The sequence below is a fragment of the Rhea pennata genome, chromosome 3, assembly GCF_028389875.1.
Source record: "Rhea pennata isolate bPtePen1 chromosome 3, bPtePen1.pri, whole genome shotgun sequence".
Lineage (NCBI taxonomy): Eukaryota > Metazoa > Chordata > Aves > Rheiformes > Rheidae > Rhea > Rhea pennata.
The window spans coordinates 22,876,263-22,887,137 of record NC_084665.1 but is presented as its reverse complement, the minus strand read 5'-3'; the positions used below and the strand labels follow the sequence as shown (position 1 = coordinate 22,887,137).

The 10,875-nt window shown below is 42.9% G+C and overlaps 1 protein-coding gene across 1 annotated transcript; it reads right to left on the bottom strand.

Annotated features, from left to right (window-relative positions):
* Nucleotides 1-3,133: 3,133 nt before the first annotated feature.
* SLC30A10 (solute carrier family 30 member 10) lies at nt 3,134-9,236 on the bottom strand. The gene is made up of 4 exons (XM_062573561.1): nt 8,762-9,236; nt 8,285-8,380; nt 4,500-4,739; nt 3,134-3,705 (listed from the first exon to the last, which is right to left on the bottom strand). Exons 1-4 carry the CDS (start codon nt 9,234-9,236, stop codon nt 3,230-3,232), a joined length of 1,287 nt encoding a protein of 428 aa, XP_062429545.1. The 3' UTR covers nt 3,134-3,229.
* Between the last annotated feature and the right edge of the window lie 1,639 nt (nt 9,237-10,875).

The window sequence follows — 10,875 nt, the reverse complement described above, 5'->3', positions numbered from 1 at the left end:
ATGCTCACATGTGTGACTGGCTATGGATCAGAGAGCCACACAAGCTGAACAACTGGTTAGAAGTCACCTGCGTTTTAAGCAGACTTCCTTTGCTACAGACAACAGTGGTGGCCATAAAGGGAGAATACTGCAAGAGAAACTGAATGCCTTCATGGTACAAGTGGAAAGGACATGCTGAAGATGAGAACAAGGTAGCACAAACAATTGCAATTACCAGAAATTTCACATTGTTGGATTGAGGAGGAAAAGAACAAGGTAGCACAAACAATTGCAATTACCAGAAATTTCACATTGTTGGATTGGGGAGGAAAAAAACAATGAGGTGGAAGAGGCCAAAAAAAGAATTTAGGAAAATGTAATATGCTACAGAATTGAATCCAGAACAAGTGCCCTAGATCAGGGCAAATACTGAAATATATTCTGAAATGAGGTAAACTACTTCAAGGGAACAAGAAAAAAAATATGCCAAGAACTTAAGGGAAATAAGCCAATAAAAAGTACGTAGTGATTGGAATGCTATCTTCTACAAAAGTATCAAGGGACCATTCAGTAAAGCCTAGTTTTCACACATTTAAAACTAGAGGAGGAAAAAAAAAAACTTGTTGAAGGACTCAAATGAAAACAAGGATACTGGGCCTTTGCGGGATACCCTAAAAGTCCCTCCACAGAAAAAGCAAGGTTCACCTGCTCAGTCACACCGCTCTGTTGGTTTTGCTTGCTTGCTTAATTTGAACAGATTTGATGCAATAAAGCAAAGTTTGAATATATTTGTTTTCTAGACCTGAAGATTTCTATAACCTCTGGTATTTTCCTATTTATTCACAGGCTACAGTACATTCAGCATATAATTACAGTACATTCAACCAGACAGGAAAAAAAGTTTAAGAATGTTACTTCATTGTATATTCATGTTACAACACTTTTAAAGACTTAAGAAAGAAATAACCACTGTTTTAACAAATATTGGAAGAATAAAGAAAAAGACAGTCCATTTTATCAAATGCCTCAACATTATACATCTCTAATTTCAGAGTAAAACAATACTGTCATTAAATTTAATACAGAAAAAGGATACCTGATTTAAGACACCAATGCATGAGTATGAAAGAGTGCTTGTTTTAAAGGACATCTGGGAGCTGAAGCGTTCACCCATAGACTTTGTTAGTATTTTGAGAGCCTTCTCTTCCAGTTCTCAAAGGAGAGAGAAGAAAAAAAAATCCTATAAATACATTATATAGATCTAAAACCCTACATTTAAATATCATCATAGCTGAAAATAAAAAAGGCAGAAAAAAACAGAGCAGAAGCAAAGGCTGTCTTATCTCATGCCATACACTTTTAAATGGCAGAGTAACTCTTGTGTTTCCTGATTTACAATAATTTGTTCAACTGTGAAGCAAAATCCTGCTGCTTTCACCTCTACTACTGCCAAGAGGGTCAAAGAGACTGCAGGATCAAGTGTTTAGTGCTATTAACATATAGTTTAACATGTTCAATACAAACCTACCATGGAAGGCTATAAAAATATATTCATTTACCCAAGAACCTGTTCAAAAGGGGTAAATACAAATCTAGAAATGTGCTATTTAGATTGCAGTCAATCCTTCAGTAAATATCATTTACCAAGCAGCAAAATATCCTGCTGTGTCTTTTAATATTCACTGACTTAATGTAATCATCCTTTTTAATAAGGAGCTGGCTACTTTCAAGCTAGCCTCACAAAAAAAGTCCTGGTATTCCTCCAACACAGGCAGGAAGTCTCTTTGCCCCTTCTGCTAAGGTGCCACTGAGGTAAAGACACCACTATTCTATAAAGATGTCCTTGTAAACAAATAAATAGCTTGTCCAGGCTGCTACATGCAGCACCAAAAGGCTGCTTTTAACAGCAAAACGCATTTGAAAGCTTCTGGATCCGACCTGCCTAGGCAGGCGAGGCCACATGCTTTGCTCGGCAGGGACTCGGTGCTGACAGGCATGGCACGGTGTTTTCCTTAAAGCACCCTAGCGTGTCTTCAAAAGGTACAAGTAGCAAAAAAGATAATGGAACTGCTTCACTAAATGCATGTTGAAATATATCCCTTGGTGGGGAGAGGGGGGCTTGAATGCTTAAAATGAATCTACAAGAGAGAAGCAAGACTAAAACAGGAAAAATTCCCCGTACTCTGAACAGCTCCCTTTAAGTGGCAACATTGCATATTAAAATTGTAAAGAGACTTTCTTAATTAATGCAATATTAAACTGTCTTAATGATAGAACGGAATTGCAGAATTTTAACTATTCCTGATAGATACATTAGCTTATTTATTCAGCATGAATAATGGCAGACACTTAGTGTTAAAGATACTGCAATCATTTCACATGAGAATGGATTAAGACCGTGGCTATTATAAATTCTGTTGTCACCAAAAAAAAAAAAAAAAAAAAAGCTGCATAATCCCGACAGTGAACAAGAAAAGTTGATGATTGCCTGCATTTTCATTTACTAGAATCAAAAGGGACAATATTAGCTAGTAAGTATTCCTTAGATTTCATGACAGGAAGTATATTCCTTAGCACACTTATCTGTAATTAAGCTAAGACTCCAGTATTATTAGCAGAGGAGTAGGATCAGCTTCTGCCCTTTCCCTAAATACAGAAGTCAATCAAGAAAATGACTCAAACTAAACTTTCCTGAGTGCTTCCTCTCCCCGCTAGACACTCCTAATTTCATTCACAAACTCACAGCACAGAAGCGCAAGAGTTACCGTCACCAATGAACTCCCGTCTATGCAAAATGGGCTTTAAGGAGCAGTAAAACACCTCTACTAAATTCCTTTACAAATATACAGTACTTCAGCCCATTACTCACTGCACTCACTCACTCGCTACGGCCTTTCAGGAAACAGCCCACTGCAGTAGAAAAGCCAGAGTTTAATTTGCAGTGCCACTGGCCATAAACTGCAAACATCAGCGTAGACAGCAATACACCTGATTCACCCTGAAAATAGAAGTGCATGCGTAGTTTGATAAGGAACTGTGTTAGGCTCTGTCAGAAAAATCGGAGATGATTGCAAGACTCTTCATGAAAATATTAATCCTTATTTCAGATACAAGCTTTTTAAGTGTATTTTGGTTTACAGCTAAAGCACAGATTTCTTTTTGCCACACCAGCTTCAGCTACAACCCGCGATGGCCCACTTTTCAGCCAGGATACTTTTGTTCTAAGGGAAGATTATGCAGAGTGAACCGCTTAAAATCGCGTGCTGCTCAACTGCGATTTGTCATCAGACATTGTACAATTTTTCAGGTTTTTAACGCTATCCTCTGTCAGCGGGTACTCAATAGGGATTTCGGTATCATTTTTACTTGAACCATTGTCTTTATGTGGCGCAGAGAGGCAACTATCATTTTTCTCAGTATAGCCATTGATTTGGGGGAGCGATGCCTCCTGCTGACTGCAGCAGAGCTGAGAGTCGCATGCTTTTGAGATGCAGGGTGAGCTGCACAGGAGCTGGGAGGTCTTGTGGTCAAGGTACTCCGGCTGGATGGTCACAGAATGGATCCCTGCTTCGTGGAAAACCTTCCGTATTCTATAAGCAGCATCTTGGTAATCCGTAGCGGTTTGGCACTTGACATGAAGAGTAGCAATATTCTTCCCACCTGCAAGCTCCCAGACATGCACCTCATGGAGGCTGCTAACCCCTGGCACATGAGCTAGTCTGTCAGCTGGAAAACAGAAGAGAAAGTTATTAGAGGGTTTGGTGCACGGGCTAGTGACCAGCTCTCTCACTCCTATGAAGAAGCTTATCTGAAAGCAGCAGTCTCTTCCAAAGAAGAGCTGCACTTTATCAGCAGCTCTGTTCCCAGCGGACTTGCGCTCAGACTCCCAGCGGCCTCATGAGCGGGGCCTCCCGTGCCTTCGGCTTCACACACTCTCGCTGCCTCCCTAGCGGCCGTTAACCAGCACTTTGCAGGAGATGGAGTCAGCGCGAGACCACCATTTCCACGGCCAAGGCCTACGTCTTCTGGTCTGCTCAGCCCTGAGCACGATGGGGTTCCAGAAGCAGACTGTGTTGCACCGTAATCATCCAAGGTGTGACCCAGCAATGCCAGAAAGCTTGGCATCGTTCACACGGGCTATTTAACTCCTCACAACTGAAATTTCTAAGGTGTTTTGGAAGTCTTTAGAAGGAAGCAGTGCAGGGCTGGGAAATATTAAAATTCAATGTTGTTTCTTGTATAAGCACCCCACACAAAGCATTAACAGTTCAAGACCTGGTATTTTTGTGTGTGTGTGTGTGTGTATTGCTGGAGTACCACATTCTCAAAATGCATGCTTTAACTAATCCAGAGAGATTTGAGTCATGTTGCTAGGGCACAGGCATGTGACTATTTCTCATGGTTCTTGAGAATTTAGAGCTGTTATGAGTGCATAATCCAAATATGTCATTACAGAAACAACATATGCATTGCAATATATCATTAAAATTAATAGCATTTCAATAACAAATCTGACTTACTCAGTAGCTGCATATTAACACCTTTGGGAACCATCTGCAATAAAATAATCGAGGTCTCTTTGATAAGCGGGAATGCAGAAGACAAAATGATGAGCACCATAATTATTGTCAGGCTTGGATCGATGTAGCACTCCCAGTTACATGGAGCATCAGCACTCAGAGGAAGCACATGAAAGATTGTAGCTGTAACTACCACAACCACAGATCCAAGTGCATCTCCCATAACATGCAAAAGAACACCTAAAACAAATGACACGATAAAGCTTTATATTAGTCTTTTGGGGGAGGGAAGGGGAACAGTTTGTAACAAAACGTTACATCTTTCAAATCCACGCTACTTTACGTGAAAGTTATGTATTTCAGACGCTAGAACTATAAGCCAAGTTTTCAACAGGAGCTTTTAGCACACAAAAGAAAGAAAAATACTGACTCTGAGCCACAGCTGGGTAAGTGGGATGCATTATTAAATATTTAGGGTGTGCTAGTAACTGTGGCCCAACTGCAACACCATGGCAACGCCAAAGCTGCTTGCTTAAGTGTCTGCCTGTTATGAAGAGATCCAGGCACATTTAAATGGCATTCTCAATTAAAGATTGACAATTCGATCTACCAGTTCTATCCTGGAAGCTAAGAGAGCCACAAACCACCCTTAATAAGTAATTATTATTCTCCTCTCTCAGCTTCTGCAACTTTGTTGAAACCTGAAAAAAAATTACCTAAGGTAAATTAAGGAGCACTCAGTCTTATGGTTCCAGATAGCCCAAACTCTGATTTTTAGCTTAAGTTTGATTACTTATCAGATTAGTCTTTCTCCATCAATGCCACTAGCCTTCAGACTCAAGGAAGTTCTGAATCTGGCCCAAAGGACTTTTTATGTGCCATACTACTGCATACAACTTTTTATATCTGTACATGTTTCTTTAAATTCAAGGTAACAAAAAGACACAAAAGAAGGTCTTGGCAATGACACATCTTTAATGTTCCTGCTACACTGTTACAATAATCTGAGCCCTTTATTGCTTTTTGACTACTTTGAATAGTCTTTGCTCTTCCTGTCATTACTAGGAAGCACTCCAGTTTTGTCAGCCTTTACTATTCATACCCAAATTTCACTTCGACCCATGCTCAATTTGTAATGTCTCTAAATACATAAAGTTAATTCCTTTGTCAACATTTTTCTTTTCATTTGGAGTACATGAGAATCTAAAATGGGCCATCTCCCTTTAACATCTGTGTACAGGCACTTTTGAAGGCTTCACTCCAATTTATTCCCTTCCTCTGAACTAGGAAAGATGCAGATGGCTCCCTTTGAAACTCCTTAACAACTCAGCTATGCAAGTTTTGACCCTTTAGTGATGCTAGACACTGAATTTCTTCTGTTTTAGAGCCCTGTCTTTGCTGCTGCTCCTTGCCAGCTTGGTGCCTGAACACTGATCCTCTGTGTGCAAAATGAAAGCAGTATCAGTAAGAGTTCCTGGGATCATCTGGGTAAGATAAGGAAGTACAAACTTTCAGTGAATCCAGCTCTTTCCACTAAAGTCAAGAGTATTTTCTCTGATTGGCAAATTCCTATACAGTTGTGCTTGTTGCAACACTGTTGTACTGTTTCTTTTTATTTACATGTAATCTAGATTTCAGCACATTAACCCGGACAAGAAAGATAGCTAAGACATAGTACAAAGGTAAAAGAACGTAACTTAAAAGGAGTAAGAAATGTTTCGTAAAGACTTTTTTGATTAAAAGAGTTACAAATATGTCAGAATTTTGATAAACTATGAATTGAAAAGACAGAATTTGGAAAAAGCTTATTTAATTAACATGCAAAATTAGCATGGTTTGTATATGTGTCCTAATTATGCCTCACATAATGAGGGCCCAGAGGGAAGTGAAACCATTTCCCTACAGACCCCAAGAAGCTGTGGTTATTGAACAGAATTGAAATGTATTATTATTAAATAAAATCTATTTAGCATAGTGTGTGTTTGAAACTATTGAAGTGAAAATATTTCCATTAAAAATATTTAAGTCTGATAGATGCCAGTTAATCTAAGGTTACTACTCTGCATACATTCATGAAGTAAAGAGGAGTGATTTTACAGTATAATAATTAATGCAGCTAGGCAGGATGTCTGAATTTCTGTTCCTATTATGTTAAAAAATAAGTAAGAAGATTCTCTGTCAATCCATTTTGACCAGTCTCATTTTCTAGGGAGAGATTAATTCTATAATGTACATCACTTAAAAAAAAAATCACGATGACTATGAATTTTTAAGTACAGCTATATAACTGACTTCCAACAGCAGAAGAAAAAGTATGCTTTCTGAATCAAGCAGAATTTTAGAGATTTATCCATAATATTGGCCAAAGGAGCAAGGAATATTAGTAAAGACAATAAGAATAGATAGATTTTACAAAGATAACATACTTTAAATAGTGCTTAAAGAAAAATTCTCTTTCTAAAATAAAAGAGGACAGGTATCTTAAGATAACTGATACAAAACTCCTTATCCTTCAGACATTTTTGCTAGTTTCCCAACATCACTATGGCTAAGCATCACCATCTAGGCGAGCAAGGCTTTCTTTAAAATACACTCATCGTTTGGTTTTCTCCTGGTCTTCTCCACTCCAGAAAATGACAGTTTGCTTGTCCTGCTCCAATGCAGTTGCCTGAACTCTCTGACAAAACAGAAATCCTCTAATAGCGATTTCTGGATATTCAGGTAAGTGTCATCATTGTAGCATGTGTTTCAACTTGGAAAGAATCTTCTCTTCCCCATGCACACACATATCTGCACAACACTGAAAAACACTTCTAAAAATCTTTATGTATCACTAAAAACAGGTGCCTCACTGCCATGTCCACCTGTTAAGTTGGATTAATGTGATGCCACCTACATGACTTTGAAGGAGTATCACACCTTCTCAGAGGCTGGTGTGTGTCCATAAGAAACCTGAAACTACTACTCTTGTTGCAGTTTGGTAGTGGTCCTTCCACTGAAGGAGGAAGTTACTGTTTAATGTACTCAAAGATGCCAAATTTTGGTCCTGTTTGGAAATTGTATGTAAATATGTATGTCTACATACATATACAGAGATTTTGTTTAATTTACTCCTAAAGCAGCCCTGCTGTTTCCGTCAGTAGCTACCCAGAGACATACTGAAGTCTTTACTGTAAAAGGGCTGACTCTGCTACCGACTCTCTCAGGGAGCAGTTCAGAGTTCAAGGACCTGGAAAGACACTGTGCTGGGGTTTCAGTTTTCAGCACTTTTTCTCCTCGTCTTGACTACGATAACATTGTTAACCTTGGGATTTAAAAAAAAAAATGTTTTCTACCCAAAAGCATGTAAAAGTTGAAAGCTGCTTCACTACTAAAGGTGACACTCAAAAGAAGCATCTCAAAGATAGGTGATTTATCTCCTACAAAGCCTGTAGTAACAGGAACCTAGTGCAAGAGGCTTTGCATCCTTTCCAAAAGGTTCACCTGCCACTTTTTAAAAAGGATTAAAATCAAAGTATTTATATATAGATAGACAGATAACATATCTCAAAGTCAAAGAACCAAATCAGCACATGCTTTACATCAGCATCACGCTATTTCTTTACTCATATCCATGCAACTTCACACAACCAAAACCTTTATATTAAAGACAACTAGGTCCAAATACATAGAAAATTCCTGTACTTTTGCTTCAGAATTTTTTGACTTTTTTTTTTTTTAAAGAGAGAGGGAAACCAGATGTTTACAGTCAATACAATGTTAGCCTTATGATTCCATCACTGTACCTCTGATGTTCAAGGCTTCAGACTTTTTCTCTGTTTTCCTCTCAGACCTCTCCTCAGGCCTCTTTTGGTCATTTGGTGACTCACCTGCATTCAAAGAAGAAACGCTGTGTTGTGTATAAGTTCTACAAACAGAAAAAACATCGTCCTTCTCAAAACCAACGTATTTGAAAGAAGGAGGGAAAGAAAAAAAAGAAAGAAGGGAAAGGAAATAAGCGCACACAGGGGGACAAAGCCGTTTTCCGGCGGCGCACCCGCCCACCCACCACCCCCGGCCCAAGCGCGGGGGAGGCGGCGGCGTTTGGGGCTCGGGGTGGCGGCAGAGGGCGGGGGCCGCCAGGGCGAGCAGGAGGAGGAGGAGGAGGAGGAGGAAGGGGAGCGGGCCGGCAGAGCCGCGCCGGGGCGAGGCGAGGCCGCAGCGAAGGGCACCTGCTGCGCCGGCGGCGGCGGCGGCCGGGGGCTCGGCGGCGGCCGGGGGCTCGGCGGCGGCGGGGGCCCCCTCGGGCCCGGGGGGCGGCGGGCGGCGGCAGCGGCAGCAGGCGGCCCAGTCCTGGAAGACGAGGAGCCCCACGAGGTTGACGGCGAGGCCGAGGGCGCCCACGATGAGCACCAGCTGGGGGTCGTCGATGCGCTCGGGGCGGGCGAGGCGCAGCACGGCCTCCACGAAGATGGTGAAGCAGAGGGCGGTGAGGAAGACGGCGTTGCTGAGCGCCCCCACCGCCTCGGCGCGGCTGTAGCCGTAGGTGGCGCGGGGCCCGCGGCGGCTGCGGCGGGCGATGCGCCCCGTGGAGAGGCCCACGCAGAGCGAGATGAGGTCCGAGAGCATGTTGAAGGAGTCGGACACCAGCGCGATGGAGTTGCCCATGTAGCCCGACACTATCTCGGCCACGAAGAAGCCGACGGTGAGCACCAGCATGAAGAGGAGGCGGCAGGTCTTGCCCGAGTACCGCCCCATCGCGGCGCGCAGGCTGTGCCGCTAGCGCCGGGCCATGCTGCTGCTGCTGCTGCTGCTGCTGCTGCTGCTGCTGCTGCTGCTGCTGCTGCGGCCGCCGCCGCCGCCGCCGCCGCTGCCGCCCGGCTCCGCCGCCGCTGCCGCCCGCCCCCGCCCTTAACGCCGCCGCCGCCGCCAGGCTCCGCCCGCTGCCCGGCCCCGGCCCCGGCGCCGCGCACGGTCACCCCGCCCGGGTGAGGGGCGGCCACCCGGGCGGCGATAAAAGCCCGCGGCGGCGAAGGCAAAGCTCCGGCACGCTCCTCTCGGAAAGGCAGAGAAGCAAGTGCAACATGCTGCCTCGGATTCTCTCCAGGACTCCAGGTGCCAGAGCTCCGCGGGCTGAGCCAGTGCAGCGGAGCTGTGGGGACAGACCCCGTAAATGTGCCGCTTTCCTGCCGCATTCGTGGCTCGAGTGTCAAACCACAGCACAGACTGCCATCTACTGAACCGCCAGACGGTTTCCTTAAAGTCGTGTTCAAACCGTACATACGAATGCGTGGAGGTATGAATTCGCACGTACATACGCACGCATCCGGCACAGCCAGGGGAAAATCAACATTATGCATTTATTTTACCCTGCAAAGCAGACCTGTACGAACCCTAACAAATAAGTACACCTCTATCCGAGCCTGTAGAATTTTCTCATTCTTTGGAAAGTGGCACCTGTGAATGCAATTGGAAAAGGGACAGAGGATGGCTATTAAATCAGCGTTTCGAGATGATGAGAGCAACAGAGTAATTGCAGGAGCTGCCAGAAATTAAGCCATTTTCAACCACTAGGTTCTTAAGAAACAACTGCTAATGTCACTAGATTTTTCAGAGATCTCAAACTGGACTTTCAATGTGTTTCTTGCCAGAAATAAATAAGAAAGACAGAAAAAAAGAAAAGAAAGAAAATCAGTATCAAGCTCAAGAAGAATAAACTTAAATAAAAGACAAAAGGACTGAAGGAAACAGTGCCCTGGAATTACTGCTTCAGCTACTCCACTAAAGCATCACTAAACTTGTCATTGCACTTGATAAAGTGTATATTGGTCTATCAGATTACAAGCAGATAGGATGGGCAAATACTATCATGCCCCTCCTATCGAAGCTGTGTCTTTCTGCAACTAAAAATTAACGGCCTGGAGAAAGATCCCTCTTTTATTCTAGCTCTCAAGAGATATTGCATTACTGCTGCCATTGACTAAGTTTCATCCCTTGCTGGAGTACAGCTTTTACAGGCGGCACCTCAGTTCCGTCTTAATTCTGTGTGCACAGCCAACGCCTGTATCGCATACAGCCCAGGGCATATCTCAACTGCTTCAAGGGACGCATGGCACTGTTCAGGGCATAATCTCCCTCATCGCAAGGGTTAACCTGCACGGCTCCCGATTAACTGGAGACTCTTGTATATGCCCTTCACATATCCAGTGCCCAACCAATAAAAATATTTGAAACAGTACTGTCAAGTAAAAAGCTGTATGACACAACTGGAACAAAAAGCAGAAACACATATGAGTTATAGGAAGCTTAACTAGAATATTAGACAAAAACTTAAAAATGACAGACTATATCTTCTTTAGTATAACTAATAATACTGAATGCTGCCTATGGTACTTCA